Source organism: Hemitrygon akajei, chromosome 1 (assembly GCF_048418815.1).
Source record: "Hemitrygon akajei chromosome 1, sHemAka1.3, whole genome shotgun sequence".
Taxonomy (NCBI): Eukaryota; Metazoa; Chordata; class Chondrichthyes; order Myliobatiformes; family Dasyatidae; genus Hemitrygon; species Hemitrygon akajei.
The window spans coordinates 184741862-184763293 of record NC_133124.1 but is presented as its reverse complement, the minus strand read 5'-3'; the positions used below and the strand labels follow the sequence as shown (position 1 = coordinate 184763293).

Below are 21432 nucleotides of genomic sequence, written 5' to 3'. Positions count from 1 at the left end.
GAAGCAGATGTGATAATAACGTTTAAAACAAATTTAAATGTGCACATGGACAAGGAGAGATAGTGTCCATGCACAGAAAGCTGACGTCAGTTTGGGTTGACATCATGGTGACCACAGACAGTATATGACATGAAGCCTACTCCTGTGTGGAACTCTTCCATGTCCCATGTTTTACAAATGCTTTATATTTAGAGTGTCTGTGTAAAACACTCTAAATTAAGACTGCAGATTGCAACATTCATAGAACATTGGCTATGTCACAACAAAAATACTGTGTCCTTCACCAGGATGTTTACCTGTATTGGACTACTTTAGTATTTGGAAAAAAATGGGATGAACTAGGTTTAAATTGGCTGAAGTGGGTGACATTAAGAAGTAACCTAATGAGAGGAGTATTAAAATGGTGAAGGGGATGGATAGCATTGAGAATAAGCAGTGTTTTTTTTCTTTGGGAGTGGGGATTGTAAAGTAACTGAAGAGGTAAGAGGCTTTGAGATCATCTGAGGGGAGAACATTTTTACAAGGAGAATGACTGGAATATAGACTCACTATGTGAGGAGATGATGGAGGCAGATATTCCCACAAACTTTAAAAAGCACTTGGACAGGCATTTGAATGGCCAGGACAGTGAAGGTGTCAGATCTAATGCAGACCAATCAGAGGCACCCAGCTACACTAATTGGTTGGTGTGGATATGGCAGGATAAATAATTGTCTGTGTCTGTATGACTCTCGGACATGGAGGATTGTTTGTAATTTGTGATTATCATTTTAGGCATATCAACAGGAACCTGGATTGCCTCCTCCCTCTTTGGAACGCTGGGGATTATGATCATCATCATTCTTGTCAGTATCATCATCAAAAAGAAATGCACATCAGCAGGTATGCGTTCAAAAACCAGGATATAACTGTCATGGATGTTTTTAATCTCAGTGAAGTTAAATAATCTGTTTTTGTTCATTGGGAGCTCACCTCTTAATAGTAAATGGGAAGCAAGTTTAAGAATGCAATACTAATTGCAGAATCTCCACAACCGCAGCCAATAGATAGCTTGATCTGTCCCAGATAACATGGGAAGTTGTACCCATTGCCTTTTCCAAGTCAACTCCATCATTTAAAAGACAGTAGGCAGGTATACAGAAGGCATCAGCAAATATTGGATATCTTCAGAAACACACAAAAATGCTGGACAAACTCAGCCAGTCAGGCAGTGTCTACAGTTGGAAATTAAAAGTCGACATTTCAAGCCAAGATCCTTCATCAGGAAGGATGGGGGCACAGATAGAATAGGGTTTAGAGCAGGGATTCCAAATCTTATTATGCCAAGGACCCCAGACTGGGAACTGCTGGTTTACAGGGATCGAGGCCAAATGCAGACACATGTAACCTGCATTAAATGAGCATCTTATTCAGGATGGACAAGTTAGGCTGAAGAACGGTACAACATTATCAATTCACCTGTCTTTGGAGATTTCACCCACAATGGTGTCCAAAATTTCTTTTCTAGTTCCCCACATGAGGCAAGGGTCCATATGGTCATGCGCAAGAGATGTATCCACCTTAATATGCTTTAGGTTCCACAACATATCTTCCCTCAAATGTAGTTCAAGACAACATCACTCATTTCTTTATCACTCATCAATGGCTCCACAGTAAAACCGGTCATTAAAAATCTCACTTATCTCTCCTTGATTCACACAACAATAACCATGCTGATTGTTAGGAGACTTGGTCTCTCCCTAGCTTCCCTTTTATTCTTAATATGGTGACAGAATCTCTTGGTATTTTCTTTCATTCCGCCTGCCAGATTTACCTTTGAAGGTTTGGCAGGTGAACGTGTGGCTGAGGAACTATTGTAAGGGTCAGGGATTCAGATTTATAGATCATTGGGATCTCTTCTGAGGAAAGTATGACATGTACAAAAGGGATGGGTTACATCTGAACCAGAAGGTATCCAATATCCATGTGGCTATGTTGGCTAGACTTGTTTGGGAGGGTTTAAGCTAATTTGGCAGGGTAATGGGAACCCGAGTGACAGTGCTAAAGATAGATAGATACTTTATTGATCTCAAAGGAAATTACAGTGTCACAGTAGCATTACATGTGCACAGATATACAAACATTAGAAGAGAAGTAAGAAAGAATAAAAAATAAGTTGCCTTAAAAATAAAACAGCACTAAACACAGCTTAGAGCTTAATGGCCGAGGGTAAGAATGATCTCATATAGCGCTCTTTGGAGTAGCATAGTTGTCTTAGTCTATGACTGAAACTGCTCCTTTGTTCAGCCAAGGTGGCATGCAGAGAGTGAGAAACATAGTCCAGAATTGTCAGAATTTCCTGGAGGGTTCTTTGCTCTATGACGACCTCTACTATGTACTGTATGACTCCTACAGCAGAGCCAGCCTTTCTAGTCTGTTGGTTTACAAACAGAGGCAATGTGTAGAGAGGCTGTTGACAGGGAAAAATTGCAATCACAGGATTAGTTGCAATGTAAAGGTGGACAAAATCAGAAAGGGTGAATTAAGGACTGGAGATGTTATATCTGAATGTGCACAGTATAAGGAATAAGGTAGATGAATTTGTAGCACATTTACAGATTGGCATGTCTGATGTTGTAAGGCATCACTGTCATTGGGGGGGGGGGGTGGTGTTGGGAACGGACCCAAATGCAAGACACAGACACTGAGGTACTAGGGACAGGACTAGGTGTGTCAAGAAAGCAAGGGAAGTGGGGAAGAAATGATGCTGGACAAGGCACAGGCCCTGGACAAGACTAGGATACAGGGATGCAGAGCCTTAGTCGAGGAACACAGAGCCGGGACCCCTCCTTGGGAGCAGGACGTAGGGCCGGGACTCATACACAGAAAGTTGAGCATAACAAGACAGTTCCCAACGCTAGGTAGCAGCAAACAGCCAGACCTACCTAGCGAAGGCGTGGACACAAAGAGACAGTTCCAAACAAGACAATGCTCCAGACATAGGTTGCAGGGCTACAGGAAGAAGGGGAAGGGAAGGGAACAGACCAGCCTCAGGGTAACAGAAAAGACAGCCTGACTTACCCCACAGAGGCAAGGGCAGGATACTGACAAGATGAACCAGCACCCACACTTGAACCCAAGGCCACTTATATTCCCAGTCCCAAGATGAGAATCAAGTGCCTATGATTAAGCCCAAATGCAACAAGGGCCAGCCAGAAGACCTGGAGTCCGGAGTCCACAGACCATGAACCGGAACGCAGACTTCATGGACCAGACCGTGACAATTGCTGAATTGTGGCTGAAATATGATTTTATCTGGGAGCATAATGTCCAAGGATGCACATTGTATCAAAAGGACAGGGCAGGAAGGCAAAGGGGGCAGTGATGCTCTCCTGGTAAAAAATGAAATCAAATCAAGAGGTGACATAGGGTGAGAAGGTATTGAATCATTATGGATAGAGCTAAGGAACTGCAAAGGTAAAGTTAACCCGATAGGAGTTGTCTACAGACCCCCAAACAATTGTTGTGGTCTACAAAACACTGGGAGATAGAAAATGCATACCAAAAAGGCAATGTGACAATAGTTATGGGGGATTTCAATATGCAGGCACACTGGGAAAATTGGGTTGGTGCTGGATCTGAAGAAGAGGAATTTCTAGAATGCCTATGAGATAGTTTTATTTTAGAGCAGTTGGTGTTTGAGCTATTCTGGATTGGATGTTGTGCAGTGAACTGGAATTGATTAGAGAAAATAGGTAAAAGAACTGTTTGAGGCAAGTGATCATAATATGATCAAATTCACCCTGAAGTTTGAGAAGGGGTAGCTAAAGTCAGATGTATCAGTATTGCAGTGGATTAAAGGGAATTACAGCAGCATGAGAGAGGAGTTGGCCAGAATTAATTGGAAGAGAACACTGGCATGGATGACGGCAGAAGAGCAATGGCTGGAATTTCTGGAAGCAATTCGGAAGGCACAGGATATATACATCCCAAAGAGGAAGAAGTATTCTAAAGGCAAATTGACACAACTGTAGCTAACAAGAGAAGTCAAAGCCAAGATAAAAGCAAAAGAGAGAATGTATAATAAAGCAAAATTTAGTGGGAAGTTAGAGGATTGCAAAGCTTTTAAAAACAAACAGAAGATAACCAAAAACGTCATGAAGACAGTAAAGATTGAACATCAAAGTAAGTTAGCCAATGATATTACAGAGGATACCAAAAGCTTCTTCTGATAAAAGAAGAGTAAAAGAGAGGTAAAACTGGATATTGGACTATTGGAAAACAATGCTGGAGAGGTAATAATGGGGGACAATGAAATGATCTGAACCAGTATATTGTGTCAGTCTTCATGGTGGAATACACTAGCATTATGGTGGAACATCCAGTTGTCAGTGGTCATGAAGTGTGTGAAGTTACCATTACTAGAGAGAAGGTCACATAACTCTTCAAGAAGGGAGAGAAGCAGAAGAAAGGAAACTATAGGCCAGTTAGTCTGACCTCAGTAGTTGAGAAGATGTTGGAGTCGATTATTAGGATGAGGTACTTGGAGGCACATGATAAAATGTGTAATTGGAGGCCATAGTCAGCATGGTTTCCTCAAGTGAAAATCTTGCCTGAATTGTTTGAAGAAATAACAAGCAGGATAGACAAATGAGAATCGGTTGAGGTTGTATACTTGGATTTTCAGAAGACCTTTGACAAGGCGCCACACATGAGACTGCTTAACAAGCTATGATCCCATGATATTACAGGAAAGATTCCAGCATGAATAAAGCAATGATTGATTGACAAGAGGCAAAGAGTCAGAATAAAGGGAGCCTCTTCTGGTTGGCTTCCAGTGACTAGTCATTTTCCACAGTTGTCTGTACTGGGACCATTTCTTTTTATGTTATACGTAAATGAGTTGAGTGATGGAATTGAAGGCTTTTTTGCCAAGTTTGCAGATGATACGAAAATAGGTGGATGGGCAGGTAGCTTTGAGGAAGCAGAGAGGCTACAGAAAGACTAAGACAAATTAGCAGAATGGATAAAGCAGTAGCAGATGGAATACAGTATTGGGAAGTGTATGGTCATGCACTTAGTAAATTAAATGAAAGGATTGACTGTTGTCTAAATGGAGAGAAAATACAAAAAGAACTGAGGTGCAAAGGGACTTAGGAGTCCTAGTGCAGAATTCCCTAAAGGTTAAATTGCAGGTTGAGTCTGTGGTGAGGAAGGCAAATGTGATGTTAGCATTAATTTCAAGTGAACTGGAATATAAAAACAAGGATGTAATGTTGAGACTTTATAAAGCACTGGGGATGCCTTACTTGGTGTATTATGAGCAGTTTTTGGCCCCTTATCTTAGAAATAAAGTGCTGAAATGGTAGAGAGTTCAAAGGAGCTTCATGAAAATGATTCCAAGATTGAATGGTATGTCATTTGAAGAGCGTCTGATGGCTCGGGGCCTGTATTCACTGGAATTCAGAAGAATGAGCACTGAGTGAATTGAAACTAATCTAATTGTGAAGGCCTTGAATGAGTGGATGTATAAAGGATTTTGCTATGGTGGGAGAGTCTAAGACCAGAGATCATGGACTCAGAATAGAGGACCACCTTTTAGAACAGAGATAAAGAAGAATTTGTTTAGCCAGAGAGTGGTGAGTCTGTGGAATTCTTTGCTACAGGTAGCTGTGGAGGCCAAGTCTTTATATATATTTAAGGAAGAGGTTGATATATTCTTGATTGGTCAGGGTCTGAAGGGATACAAGGGAAAGGAAGGAGATTGGAACTGAGGTAAATTTGATCAGCTGCAATGAAATGGTGGGCAGACTCGATGGGCCAGATGGCCTATTTCTGCTGCTATATCTTATGGTCTTATTTTGTACCCTCTTTATACCTTTGTGATTTTCCTCTTAAGTTTATCCTTATAGTCACTGATAATTTCCAATTGCCTGAACCCAATTTAGATCCTCATATCCATACCAGAGCTTTACTATCTCTCCTCAACCAGGGTTCTATAAACTTGCCAGCCTTGCCCTTTCTCCTAGCAGGAATATGATGTCCCTGGACTCAGTTAAAAGCATCCCTCTCACCAACCATCCTTTTAAACGTGCTGTCCTCCACAAGACCCTGCTTAATGTTTCCCTAATTGTAGATATTAGTTACTCTCTGACTGACACTTCAGTCATCTGCCCTGCCTTGCTCCCCAACGAAGTTTAGTATTTACTCCATCTCTAGTAGGATCCTCTAAATATTAATTAAGGAAACCTTCTTTGACACACTTAACAAATTCCACCCCATCAATGCCCTTTACTCTATGGGTGGTCTAGTCAATATAAGGGAAGTTAAAATTTCCCACTAATACTACTCTATTATTCTTCCAACTATCTCAGTCTCTGTATGTATCTGATCTTCAAATTCTTGCTGACTATTGGAGGGTCTGTAATACAGTCTTATTAAAGTGACCACCCACATCAATGATAGTAGTGCTCACCATATGCCATCATTAGGAATATCCTCCCCAACAGTGTGGATATTCCCTCATTGCAAATGAGACTCTCCCGCCTTTCATACGGGTCGCTCCTGCAATATTAAGTTGTCATTCCTCATTTTCTAGGATGGAGGATATGGATGGGAGAGATGCTTCCAGAAAGTGTGGACCAATTCAAAACAAAAAGGGAAATTATAAAGCAAACTTCATCACTGATAAAACAATGACAGTCAGAAATAAATTCCCATGATTTTATATACTGAGATCAAAATACATTGACTGTACATGCTGCTTAATTTTGACCCCAATTTATTCTATTTGACGTTACTAACTTTGGGTAGGGGTGGAGATGCAGAAAATCAGGACAATAAAAATAACATTACTAATCATTCTACACAGGGAAAGAGAGAAGCTTTTTATTCCCACGAGGCTCGCACCTCTCCTATCTCAGGCTGGTGTTGTTTTCATTCTGATGTCATCTTGCTTTTGCTTCACTTCCTCTTCTCGAAGAAGATGTGGAAACAGCCAGAGCACTGACTCATTGAACATGTTTTTCTCCCCTTAGCTACTGCAGTTTCTATTTCCACTATAATAAATAACAATTTGAACTGGCGCTGATTGCATCGGCAACTGATATCTTGTTCTGCAGGAGAGCTGGAATTCAACTAGCTGAGAGATTAATATGAAGATAAATATGCATCTTCAGCAAATGCACTCATAACGATCTCCTTACAGCCTTAGAGTTTGCCGCCAGGATTTTGTTTTGAGCAGGGAAACAGGAAATGATAGAAGATCGGAAAACCTTTTGTTCCTCATTTGTGATTAAATTATAATCACAGTTGGTAAAGAACAACAGCAACAGCTAAAGAAGAATCTGCTGTTTTAACATAATTGCTTAAATCACATTGCAATCAGAACACATAAAAAAAAACAATGTAGTAGAGTGTAGTCACGCCGTTGTTACGTTTTCAGGATTGTATCCAGAGATCTCAAACCTTAATCCAGAGACATGGGGTCAAATCCCACCAATTTATCTGCAGCTGAAGTTCGAGTCATTAAATAAACTGACATGATAGTGCCCCTTCCACCGAGGAGAAAGAGAGTCTTAAAGCATTTGTACATACAAGTAGTCTCCTTATTTAAAAGGGATGAGTGTTCAACTCCCACGGCTCAGGTAATGCAACTGCCACTCGCCCCTGATATCAATAGTTTTCTTGTTGGTCTACACCAGAGAGGCTTTGGCACGTGTTAAAGGAGTTCGTGGTTCAACTAGCATTGATCATCCCATTAACACACGAATGGGGTTAATTTAGTTATCCAATTTACTTGATTTTTTTGAGTATATAAAGTTGTAGGAAGGACTCTGGTCACTACAGTCCAGTTTCCTGACATGGTTTAGCCAATGTATCTTTTAATACTCCATTCATTCTTTTCACGAACCCCGAGGATTGGGGCTGATACAAAAGATGATAGCCCCAGGTGAAGCCTAACGCTTGGGCCAATTCCTTGATTAGTTTACCTGTAAAATGAATCTCTCGGCGGTCGCTATTAATTTTGTCATGGCACCCAAAATCTGTAAGTTATCTCCTTTATGTCTTAACCACTGTTGGAGTATCATCTTTTCTAGTGGAAAAGTCATCCACCCACTTGAAGAACATTTCCCCCTCCCCCTCCCCCACAGCACGCTTGTGCACAAAATCCTTCTGCAGTTTGGCAAATGGTGTTTCTGGGTGGCAAATGATCCAATTTAGCAGGTGATTTCCCTCTATTATTTAGTAGGCAGATTTGACAGCTTCACACAACCTGCCCTGCAATTACTGTCAGCCCTGGTGCAAACCATTGTTGTTGTATCTGATGTATAATCCCTCTCCGTCACATGACTAACCGAACAAGGACATGCAGGAGATTTCTGGAGAACAATGAGAAAACTATTGAAGTTGTCCGGATCTCCACACCCCTTCAGAGTCCCTGAAGCTTTTTCTCTGGGGCCCCTTCTTGGGCGCCAACCAAATCCCGCAAAGTAAGAGTAGGAGCTGTTCGTGTGCATTGCTCTTTCATAAGCACCTGCATCGCTTTTTCATCAGTGGCGGCCTTCTTAGCCACTGTGCTATGCGGTCTGGAGCATCAGAGTGAGCTTCGTACTTAATGACAACAATTTGTTTCAGTAACTGCACTGCCTGCAATAAATTTTAATAAGGTGCGTGCGTTGTATAGGCTTCCCCGATGATGTAATAAACCTACATTGCCAGAGTGATTGAAAGTCGTGCACCACCCCAAAAGCACATGTAGAGTTCTTGTAAGTATTTACTGTGTTCCCCTCTGCTCATGTCAGAGCAAAGAGTTCAGCCGCCAGAGCGGATGTTCCTTGGGGGAGCGCCCCTGCCTCTAAAGTCTCAAAAGGAGTTACTACTGCATAACCTGCAAGTATGGTCTGGTCATTAGGCTTACAAGAGGAGCTGTCCGTAAAGAGTATCAACTCCGGCTTGTCAAGGGGCACAGCAGATAAATCAGCTCGGGGTGATGTGACAGTTTTGACCACATTTACACAATCCTGATGCTTGGAGGATTCCACCATCGGGACCAGCGTAACCAGGTTGAGGGCCGGTGCTTGTTTGAAGATTAAGTTCAATTTCATGGCTTCATATTCCATCGGCGGGCTGTGGGAAAGTGTCATGTGGCTGTTAAGTTGAGAAAAACCATCACCTCATGAAGTTTCAGCACAGTGAATGTGTTTGCTGGTTTAGTGTTCCTGCTTAGACCTTATTGACAAGGTTCAGGCCGCTTCCACACTTTTGCACAAAATTAGGCATCGGGTCCCCACAAACACAGTCAGTTCCCCATTAATTAGAAGAAGCCCAGCCGGTAGTCATGTAATCCTGAAGGCCAGCAGACCTTCCCCATTGGTTACAAAAACCAAGTCATTAGTCATATAGTTGTGAGGGTTAAGGGTTTCTCCTTACAGTCAAAATATATGCTTATCAGTTCTTTATCTAAAACAGAACTTATTGCTAATTAGTATGAGTAGACAGACAGACCCCATTTGACAGACAGACAGACATACTTTATTGATCCCGAGGGAAATTGGGTTTCGTTACAACCGCACCAACCAAGAATAGTGAAGAAATATAGCAAAATAAAACCATAAATAATTACATAATAAGTTAATCATGCCAAGTGGAAATAAGTCCAGGGCCAGCCTATTGGCACAGGGTGTCTGACACTCCGAGGGAGGAGTTGTAAAGTTTGATGGCCACAGGTAGGAATGACTTCCTATGACGCTCAGTGTTACATCTCGGTGGAATGAGTCTCTGGCTGAATGTGCTCTTGTGCCTAACCTGTACATTATGGAGTGGATGGGAGTCATTGTCCAAGTTGCATGCCATCCTCTTTTCAGACACCACTGTCAGAGAGTCCAGTTCCACCCCCACAACATCACTGGCCTTATGAATAAGTTTGTTGATTCTGTTGGCGTCTGCTACCCTCAGCCTGCTGCCCCAGCACATAACAGGAAATGTGATAGCACTGGCCACCACAGCCTCGCAGAACATCCTCAGCATCGTCCGGCAGATGTTAAAAGCCTCTGTGTCCTCTTGTGGTAGTCATTTCAGCCCTGGGAAAAAGTCTCTGACTATCCACATGATCAATGCCTCTCTTCATCTTATACACCTCTAATCCTCCGTCGCTCCAAGGAGAAAAGGCCGAGTTCGCTCAACCTGCTTTCATTAGGCATGCTCCCCAATCCAGGCAAAATCCTTGTAAATTTCCTCTGTACCCTTTCTATGGTCTCCACATCCTTCCTGTAATGCGGTAACCAGAAGTGAGCACAGTACTCCAAGTGGGGTCTGACCAGAGTCCTATAGAGCTGCAACATTACCTCTCAGCTCCTAAATTCAATTGCTCAATTGATGAAGGCCAATACACCATATGCCTTCTTTACCACAGAGTCAACCTGTGCAGCTGCTTTGGGTGTCCCATAGACTCGGATACCTCTGATCCTCCACACTGCCAAGAGTCTTACTATTAACACTATATTCTGTCATCATGTTTAACTTACCAAAATGAATCTCCTCACACTTATCTGGGTTGAACTCCATCTGCCACTTCTCAGCCCAGTTTTGCATTCTATTAATGTCCTGCTGTAACCTCTGACAGCCCTCCACACTATCCACAACACCCCCAACCTTTGTGTCATCAGCAAATTTACTAACCCATCGCTCCCTTATCCAGGTTATTTATAAAAATCACAAAGAGTAAGAGTCCCAGAACAGATCCATGAGGCACTGCTCTGGTGACCGACCTCCATGCAGAATATGACCCAGAATAGGCCTGTTCTGGATCCACAAAACAATGTCCCCTTGGAACCCGTGCCTCCTTACTTTCTCAATAAGCCTTGCTTGTGGTACCTTATCAAATGCCTTGCTGAATACCATATACACTACATCTACTGCTCTTCCATTATCAATGCGTTTGATCACATCCTCAAAAAATTCAATCAGGCTCGTAAGGCTCGACCTGCCCTTGACAAAGCCATGCTGACTATTCCTAATCATATTATACCTCTCCAAACATTCATAAATCCTACCTCTCAGTATCTTCTCCATCAATTTACCCACCGCTGAAGTAAGACTCATTGTTCTATAATTTCCTCAGCTATCTCTACTCCATCTGTCACCCTCCAAACCTCCGGAACAACTGCCATCCCTATTGATGATGCAACGTTCTTCGCCAGAGGCTCAGCAATCTCCTCCCTCACCTTCCACAGTAGCCTGGGGTACATCCCATCCAGTCCTGGCAACTTATTCAACTTGATGCTTTCCAAAAGCTCCAGCACATCCTCCTTCTTAATATCTACATGCTCAAGCTTTTCAGTCCACTGCAACTCATTTTCCATAGTTAATACTGAAGTAAAGTATTCATTAAGTACCTCTGCTATTTCCTCTGGTTCCATACACACTTTCCCACTGTCACACTTGATAGGTTCTATCCTTTCACATGTAACCCCCTGGGTCACCTCAGGCTTGCTCAGCTCGTTCTCGTCTAGGGGGAGCAGCCTTCGGCCCCGCCAAACTGGGTAATCAGTTGGTGTGGATGCTGTGTGATGTCCCCACCTCGCCCAAAAGCAGGCAGTACACCATATGCGATTAAATGAGTACAATTTATAAAGATTACTATAACTAAGTAATTAATAACAATACAGTATACATGAAGGAAGGGAAAATAAAGAAAAGGCGCCAAACTTATCAAAGTCCAAACCACTTCGTGCACAACCGTTGGAGCTCAATTTGCTGAAGTCCACTGGCCACCATTCGATCCCTTCTGAACTCCTCGACTCGCAGCTCAGGACCACCTGAAGTGGTCAACCAAGCACATCTATCGTAGTCTCCACTCCTCGGGGTACCTCGCCTTGGACACCCGCTTGGGGTCCGTTCCTCGCCCAGCTTACAGCATCGCGTCCTCTCTCTCTCACCCCCTCGCGCCGGTCTCCCCAAAAGCCCGCCAACAATAGCTTACAGACCCAGAAGAAAGAACAACATTAATCCCAATTGGTTAACAAAGGAATACAATTCTCATTATCAGTAAATTTTAACCCAAACAAGCTTCCAGCACTCTCTCGCAACAAAGAAGCATTCCTACTTTTAACAAAACAAAGAAGCCATTTTGATTAACATACGCAGTAACAAAGAAAAAGAAGAAACTCCCTTTACACACATCTTATCCCCTTGCTCTTCACATACTTGTAGAATGCCTTGGGGTTTTCCTTAATCCTGCCTGTAAAGGTTTTCTCATAGTCCCTTCTGGCTCTCCTAATTTCCTTCTTAAGATCCTTCCTGTAAGCCTTATAATCTTCTAGATCTCTATCATTACCTAGCTCTCTGAACCTTTCGTAAGCTTTTCTTTTTTCTTGACTAGATTTATTACAGCCCTTGGACACCACGGTTCCTGTACCCTACCATAACTTCCCTGTCTCATTGGAACATTCCTAAGCAGAACTCCACACACATATCCCTTGAACGTTTGCCACATTTCTTCCATACCTTTCCCTGACAACATCTGTTCCCAACTTAAGCTTCCAAGTTCCTGCTGATAGCCTCATAAATTCCCCTTACTCCAATTAAACACTTTTTTAACTTGTCTGTTCCTATCTCTCTCCAATGCTATTGTAAAGGAGATAGAATTATGATCACTATCTCCAAAATGCTCTCTCACTGAGAGATCTGACACCCGTCCAGGTTCATTTCCCAATACCAAATCAAGTACAGTCTCCCCTCTTGTAGGCTTATCTACATATTGTGTCAAGAAACCTTCCTGAACATGCCTAACAAAGTCCACCCCATCTAATCCCCTTGCTCTAGGGAGATGCCCATCAATATTTGGGAAATTAAAATCTTCCAGCATGACAACTCTGTTATTATTACACCTTTCAAGCATTTGTTTCCCTATCTGCTCCTGGATATCCCTGTTACTATTGGGCGGCCTATAAAAAATACACAGTAGAGTTATTGCCCTTCCTGTTCCTAACTCCGCCCACAGAGACTCCGTAGACAATCCCTCCATGACGTCCACCTTTTCTGCAGCTGTGATACTATCTCTGATCATCAGTGCCACACTCCCCAGCTCTTTTGCCTCCCTCCCTGTCCTTTCTGAAACATCTAAAACCCAGCACCTGAAATAACCATTCCTGTCCCTGAGCCATCCAGGTCTCTGCAATGGCCTCCACATCATAGCTCCAAGTACTGATCCACGCTCTAAGCTCATCTGTTTTGTTCACAATACTCCTCGCGTTAACATTGACACATCTCAAACCGTCAGTCTGAGCGTGTCCCTTCTTTATCATCTGCCTCCAAGCTGTCTCTATTTTGAGCCAACCGCCTCTTCCCCAGTCTCTGCAGTTTGGTTCCCACCCCCCAATAATTCGAGTTTAAACTCTCTTCAGTAGCCTTAGCAAACCTGAATTCAGAACCAAATTCTGAATTTGATGGGCCAAGTCACTGTGGATCCCATGCAATATAATCCTCTGGATAAACTTACCATGAAGGACCTTGTCGAATGTCTTACTAAAGTCCATGTGGCCAACATCCACAGCTCTGCCTCCATCAATCACCTCCTCAAAAAAATCAGTGAATTTAGTAAAACATGAGTTGGTAAAATTTTGCAAATATTTAGCAAAATATTTGCAAGGTAAGGATAAATACTTAGCTATATTACATTTTCAGGATACTTAATAAATACCATAACTTCAGGCCATTCTTCTCTATGTTGAAATAAAACACACAGTTCTCCTGTTCCCAGCGGGAACAATAACTGTTTCTGTGACATTGGTTTGCAGCCTTCAGTGTTTCCACTTGCTTCATAGCTCAAAAACAAAAGTTATGCACAATTCTCCAAGTGTGAAATCACAGGCACACATGTGGGTTTCATGCATGGCTTCACTGGTGTTGTGTTCATCTTTGCTTATTAATATATCATAATTATTGTGTGCATGTGTGTGTGCGTGCAGGTATATATAAAATAGAAACACTGCAGGTCAGGCATCATCTGTGAAAAAAGATTCTCTCTCCATGGCAGCAGCCTTACCTTTTGAGTGTTTCCAGTGCTGTTAGGCTTCACCTCAGAATTCCAATATCTGATGGTTTGATGGGTGGTACTTGTTTATATTTTGTTAAGATTTGATATCCTTGACTTTACTTAGCTCATTACTGACTTTCATTTCAGTGATAACAGCTTCTAATACTTCTTTTCTTTTTCCTAACAGGAGATCCAGACACAGTTCAGGTAAACATTTTTGTCAATTACACACTGATACCAATATAAAATGATGATGTGGCACTGATGTACGAAGGGAAGAACGCTGAGGAAATGAATCTTCAGATTCAGAACCACAGATTATTTTTCCCATTCAAACCATCTCATTTCTCAAGCTAGAGATGCTATTAAAGAAATGTGTCACTGAAATGTTTATGGGCTCATCATAGTGATAGTATCTGTGCAATAGATTCCACCACAATCTCAGAATATTTTATCTTGTACATGAAGACACCAGATTGCATTTTGCTTTCTCTTCCATCTCTCTTTCGTTTTCCCTATTTGCCTCTTTCTCTCTCTCCTCTCTCCTTCTATACCTTCATCCTCTTATCTCCCATATTCCCCTGCCCTACCTCCTGCCTCTACTCTTTCTTCCCTCCCTTTTATGCTATCCATCTCTGCCATTTTCTTCATGACTCCACTTCTCTTCATTTCACTCTCTCTCTCACTCTCTGCATTTATCTGCACATATCTGCAACCTATTTATGCCCATTCATCCTTTAGCAACCTATGTCACTATCCACCTTAAAGTCCCAGTACGAATTCCCACAGAACAACAGTATTCCTGGTCCTGTAGCTCAAGTAAGTCCCAGAAACCATTACCCTCTGTCTTCTATGTGAAGTAAGTTCTGAATTCAAACAGCCAAGTCATTGTGCATCTTAAATTTCAGGATGAGCCTGCCACGAGGGACATCATGAAATGTCTTACTAAAATCAACAGAGATTCCATCAACAGCTTTACCTTTGTCAATCACCTTCCTCACCTCCTTGAAAATCTGATTCAACTTTGTAAGGCACTATTTGCTCCACAAAACCATGCTGAGTGTATCTAATGAGGCCATTGTTTTTTGTACACACATAAATCATATCTCTAAGAATTATTTCCACTACCATCCCTGCTACTGGTGCAGGGCTCACTGGCCTGTAGTTTCCAGGATTGTTTTTATTTCACTTTGGAATAGGAGAACATCAGCTGCTTGTCAGTCTTCCAGACCTTTCCCGTGGACATAAAGATCTTTGCAACATCCCAGGAATCTTATCTCTTATACTTCTCAAATAACATAGGGCATATCCAATCAGGACTTGGAGACTAACTCACCTTAATGTTCTTTTAGGGAAATAACCCAGACACCTTGTTTATCTCAAGATGCCCCATACTGATCTTATTATCTTCAAGCCTTTCTCCTTAGTAAATGCTGATGCAAACAAAGTACTTGTTTCTGACCTCCCCCACAGCCAGCACAGTTTCCCTCCTTCTGTTGAGTGGTTCTACAAATGTAACCAAGGGTAATTTAAGTACTTTAATATTTTTACAAAATAATCCATTGCATTAAGAGGATGTTTAAAATCACTGATGATTAACAAGGTCTCTTTCTAGTCAGAGCAGATCCCTTCTCTTATGATCCTCGCCTCTCCTTACTCTCTAGTTCTCTAGTACATTCTAACAACTTCATCTTCCTTAGTTGACTAAGGAATCATGCCAAAACCACAAATATTATGGGAAAGAGGGTGGCAGTTAAAAGACAGGGAGGAAAGAGTGAGGAGTGAGTATAGAAAGGAGGAGAGAGGGGAGGGAAAAGAGAGAAAGGGGTGAGAGGGGCAAAGAAAGATAGACAAAATCATGGTGACTGGAGAAAGAGACGTAGGTAAAATGACGGAGAGAGATACAAGGAGTGAGGAGGTAGAGAGATGAGACTGAGTGAGAGGGAAGAGCAAAGAGAAAAGGAAGAGGAGTTGGGGAGAAAGTTTGAAATGCAAGACAAAAGGTGAAAGAGATAAAAGGGAAGAGCTGGTGCATAGAGAGCACAGGGAGGTCAGAGAGGTTCATAGGAAGGGAAGAGCGAGGAATACAGGAGAGGTCTGAAGGTAAGAGATGGACAAGATGACAAAGTAAGGAAGGGAGAAAGGGAAGTGTGAGAGGTGGAAAGGGTTTGGGGAGGGGAGACAGCGAGAGAGTGTATGAGGGGTGTTACGTATTCAGGCAACAATAATTATAGATGAGTTAGACGAAGGGTTTTATAACAAATAACACGTTTATTAAACACTGATAACAAACCCCCTTCAAAAGTAAACAAACCCAAACAATGACCCGAAACCAGCTGCTGGCAGCTGAATCAAACAGTTCTTAATAGCGTTGCAGTCCCAAACAGTCTTTAAAGCAGTATTGAAAAGAACTCAGTTCTTAAAAGTGATATGCCGACAGTTCAAAAGCTCACGGTACTTTTAAAAGGAGAGACTTTTTAAAACGAGGTAAATTCTCTTCCACGTCGATGTCCTTCGATTCCCAGCGTCGAACTCCCACGTCGAATTTTATTAAATATAACAACTTAAAGTGACTGACCTTCCTTCCACAATATTCTCAATCTCCCGCTTTTTCCAGCGGAGACTATCGTGAGAATAGTAAACGAAATCCTTCCGAATGAGGATCACACAAGGTCGAAGTCAATCCATCGTCGAAAATCGATTCTTCTCGATTTGTCTTCCAAACTTCACTCTCCCTTAGCAAAGAAACCGTTGGCTCTGACCTTTTAAACTTTAGGCATTATATAAAACTTCATTTTTAACTAAACTGCGTCATCACATTAAATCACACAGTAACATGAAGTCATCTTGGCAAATCCAGCCACGAACTGCCCCACCTGACGGGGTGGGTCTTCCTTTTATACCCTGTAGAAAAAACCTGTCACATGACCTCTACTGGCGGGAAAATGACATCACTCCACCATTACCTCATGTCCAGTATAACTTCAACCCCAGCCACGTGACAAGGGTACCACTGTCACGTGTCACGGGTACGTAACAGGGGAATAAAGAAGCAGAGAGGAGGAGGGGATAGAGGAGAGGGGGCAGGGAAAGAAGGCAGTAGAGAGGGGAGAGCAAATTTGGAGTAGATGAAGTGGTAAGAGAAAGAAAGAAGAAGTAGGGCAAACAGAAGATGGGGAGGATGATAGAGAAAGGATGGGGAGGTCATAAATTTTTAATAAGTGAGTCATCAAATACAACAGCGTCTTGTTTTTTCTGAAACCCTGTCAATGAATTGTATCCATTGCTAGTTCAATTTTCAAAGAATCTGCTCCTGAAATTGCACGTTGCCATCGGTGATCTAATAACAACTCTGTTGATAAGGTATTTGTTTAAATGTTTATTTGCACGTGGCAGACGATCAGAATATTGAATCAACTTTCCTTTCTGCAGGCTACGACGATGGATAATGAGGTCCCTTATGCAACGATTAACCTGGCTGCAATGACCAAAGCTGAACCGAGTGCTCCAGTAACTACGGAGAACGTCTTGTATGCAGAGGTTAAAACTCCACAGGCGGAGCCTGCCACAAATGAGATTTCAGTTTAATCTGATCTCTTGAGTGTATCCATGCGGGCTTTGACATTGCTTCGCTGTGCCCCAGGCAGGCATCTCTGCAAAGAAATGTTCACAACTTCTTTGCACGTTGATTCTCTGCCTGAAAACCCCATCTCCTCACCCCGCTGTCACCAGATTACACGGCAGACCAGACAGCACAGGAAGATATAAATGTTCATTCCTAGTGCTGAATTTGCAAAGCAGCCATTTGTAATGCATTCAAACCCTTTTGCTGATCATTTACTGACAGCTTTCTTCCAATGTACAAGTTTGAAAGCAATAGATTTGCCTCTTTTTCGCTTCGCTCTGCTGTGTTCCAGAGTGGGACTGTTTTATCCTGACCTTTCGTGCTCTCCTGTTCTTGTCAACACAGATTTATTCCCTTGCTGAAGTCATCTAAACAAATGAGCTGGCAGCATTGTCAGAGCAATATTAGGTACTTTTCTCAACCGTGACCTTCTCCTGGCATTCAGGTTGGCGGGTTCCTGAAAGTCAGTAGGCTCTCAGAGTTTGGCACATTCCCACTAGCTTTCCAGGTCTGCAGAGTAAGTTAAGGGCCTTTGTTTAACAATCCGATTGGATGTGGATGCAAAGGAAATTCAAATTATTGGGGGTTGTGGAGGAGGGATGATGGGTGATAATTGGTTAGTTATGATTCTCCTGCACATATTAGAGTCATCCTGTTTCCTCTAGTTTATATTAAATGCGATAGTCTAGTATTCCTGGACTTTGACATACGGTTTTTCTTGAGTGTCCCCAACATGTTTAACTTTCTTTATTAACACAGTACTATAACACATTCCACTGCAGCCAGTGTGATTTAATGATGTTTAGAAAATGCGGACCCCAGTGCATCTTGGGGAGTGCCAAAACTGGGCCGCTGGGAATTTCAGGGGTGGTCATGAATCAGACCCCCATGCCCCCCCCCCATTGCACTTCAAGAGAAAAACAGGAAACGCTGCCAGGTATACCCAATATTGAATGAATGAGATCATGAAACTAATCTCATTACTTTTTGTCAGGTGCTGGTGGCACGATAAAATTGTAACTCAGATTTGAATATTTGCATGAGGTACACAATTGAGCTTAAGTCCTTCAAACATCAGGTCACTCTGGTATGCCTTAGTATGGTACCGTATGACGTCAGGCTATGTAGCATTGGGAAACTGACTTTAGTTGTGAATTCTCCCCAAGGTCTTCTGCATTCTTCTTTACCACCCTTGGTAGCAAACAAGGCCTTCACTTTCAGATGTAGTGATTGACCATTTCTAATTGGTTAATGATTTATTTTTGTCACACATTCTAGAGTAGAATGAAAACACAGTTTCCTCTAACCTGTGCACAGCTGCGCGGTAACTGAATTGCGCCTGCACACATAACCTTAGTTATTGTGCAGCCGGAAATGGATGCAGCTAGAAAGTGTTTGTGAAATGTGATTGATTTTTCTTTGTTGTAGTGTATACCCTTCATTGTACCCTTCAATTATTAAGTAAAGTCATAAATGATCTTTCAATTTTCATTCTAAATATTCATAGTATGTATTTTGCAAAAATATTAAAATGCCGCACAGTTTTCAGGCTCTGTAAAAACTTTCCTGCTGAAAGCTGTGGTCCACACAGCTATAAAAGAAAATTAGAGGGAACGTTGAGTGAAACGCTATCCTTTCCTATCACCTATACAGATCATTTTACTACATTATTACATCAAGGTATCGCCCAGAAATGCAGAATATGATTACAGACGAAGACCTGCATGGGCAGACATTAACGTGTAAGGGTTATAACAAGATAGATTCTGAAGTCGTGTTCATTTTATCATGCAATATGTCTATTCAATAGGCTTGCAGTATATCAGTGGGATAGAAGCTGTCTTTGAACTTACAATTGTGAGTGGGTCAGAATTTCATTCTTACCAAAACACCGCTGAGTACTGTCATTATACAGCTTCTTAAAACTTTGGAATTTGCTATTTATGTATTTAAAAAATGCAAATGTGTTCCATTACATATGTTGTCATAAATAAAAGCATGAGAAGTGTGTCAAATTGCCTCTTTTGTTCACGCATTGACCTTGAAGATGGGCATTTGATAAGGAAAAGGGTAACCTTCAGAGTTGAAAACAAAGATCTTGCAGATGAGTTTCAAACAATCTCCCTTGACTTCACTCTGAGCCAAAAGACGAGGGGAAAGGGGGAATAAGAAAAGAGGTATTGCATGCTGGAGTTGGCCTGATGCCATTCTAGATGTGTTAATGATAGAGTGCAGGAGAGATGGAAGACTGTAGTTAGAAGGAGAGATTGGTTAGGCTGAGTTTTTTTTCACTGGAATGAAAGAGACTGAGGGGTGACCTTATTTAGGTTTACCAAATTAAGAGTGTAAGAGATGGGCCTAAACAAATGTTGGAAATAATCAAGAGGTGAGGCTGTATCTGTGCAAAGAGAAACAGAGACAAAATTTCATGTTGGAAATTTCTTGCTATAACTACTCTTCCCAAAGATGCAGCTTGGCTTGCTGAATATTTCCAGCATTTTCGGTCTTTAGCTTTCCAGTATCTGCTGGTTCTAATTTAAATCTTCAGTAGATAATAAAACGGTTTTCTTCCTGTGCAAGGGAATCTAGAACAAGAAGGCACAGGTTTAAGGTATGAGGGGAGATATTAATGGAAATTTGGGAGGTAGGGTTTTCGAATAGTAGGTGGTAAAAATGTGGAAGGAGGAGCCAGAGGAGCCAGTCGAGGCAGACACAATTACAATGTTTAAAAGGCATTTAGACAGATAGCTGAATAGAAAAGGAATAAAGAGATATGGGTCAGATATGGTAACAAGGGAAGTTTACTTAGTTTTCAGTAGCAAAGAAGATTGGACAGGGATAATTTGGACACAGTAAGTGTCTGATAGATTGAGACCAGATAGATCAATTGGGACAAAAGCACACAGAGTTGAAGTCACAGAGCATAAAATCAAGACAATTACCCAGCCATGCCCACACTAACAATTGATTACCCATCCATACTAATTATACCTTTCAGCACTTGGCCAGTACAATTCTTTGCCTCAGCAATTTAAGTGCATGTCCAGATACAATTTAAACTGCTGTCACTTCTTAAATGCTTGAGCAATGTACTCACCACTCAGGTGGGTAAAGAAAGGCCCATATCAGATTCCTTCTAAGTCTACTGCCTCTTATCCTAAATCTTCCAGTTTTATCTATTTCTACTATGGGTTTTTTTCCCTTTATTCTACCTCATAATTTTATATACCACAATTTTACCTCCCATCCTCTGCTCATGGGAAAACAGATGTAGTCCTTACAGTCTCTTTCACAACTGAAACACTCCATCCCAGGCAATGTCCTTGGCACTCTCTCCAATGCCTTCTGCAGTGGGGTGAACAAAACTGCAGGCATTCCTCCAGTTGAGTTCTGAGCAACGTTTTATAAAGTGGAGGCTCTTGTATTCAGCAGTCTGATAAGAAAAAGTTCATATCATCTCCTTTCTTAACCATGTTTTCTACCTACACTACCCTTCATGTTGTATGTCCCAGCCTCAGCTGGATAACCCATGCTACCTACTTGATTCTAGGACATACAACACGAATAGTAGAAATGAATACTCCAAGTACTTTGGTGTAGAATTCCAAAGATCCTTTATGGAGAGTGAACGAGCTTTGGACTTCTACAGAATATACTTATATTTTTTGCCTTCAGGCAAATTTGATCAGAAACACACAGTTTTTGACAAAGCCATTCAAGCATTTTTCCTTGCTTTTCTAAGTGATCACTACTCCTGTCTCTCAGAAACCTTTCTAATAATTTCTCTACT

General features: G+C 41.8%; 1 protein-coding gene across 1 annotated transcript in view; it reads left to right on the top strand.

The window, feature by feature from the left end:
- The window catches only part of LOC140733132 (uncharacterized), a 98113-nt gene extending 78456 nt beyond the window's left edge, over window positions 1–19657 (top strand). The window contains exons 11-13 of the mRNA XM_073056030.1: window positions 775–882; window positions 14205–14224; window positions 17450–19657. Of these exons, the coding sequence (XP_072912131.1) occupies window positions 775–882; window positions 14205–14224; window positions 17450–17605 (284 nt within the window). The 3' untranslated portion in view covers window positions 17606–19657. The remainder of the gene's footprint in view (window positions 1–774; window positions 883–14204; window positions 14225–17449) is intronic.
- The last annotated feature ends 1775 nt before the right edge of the window (window positions 19658–21432 follow it).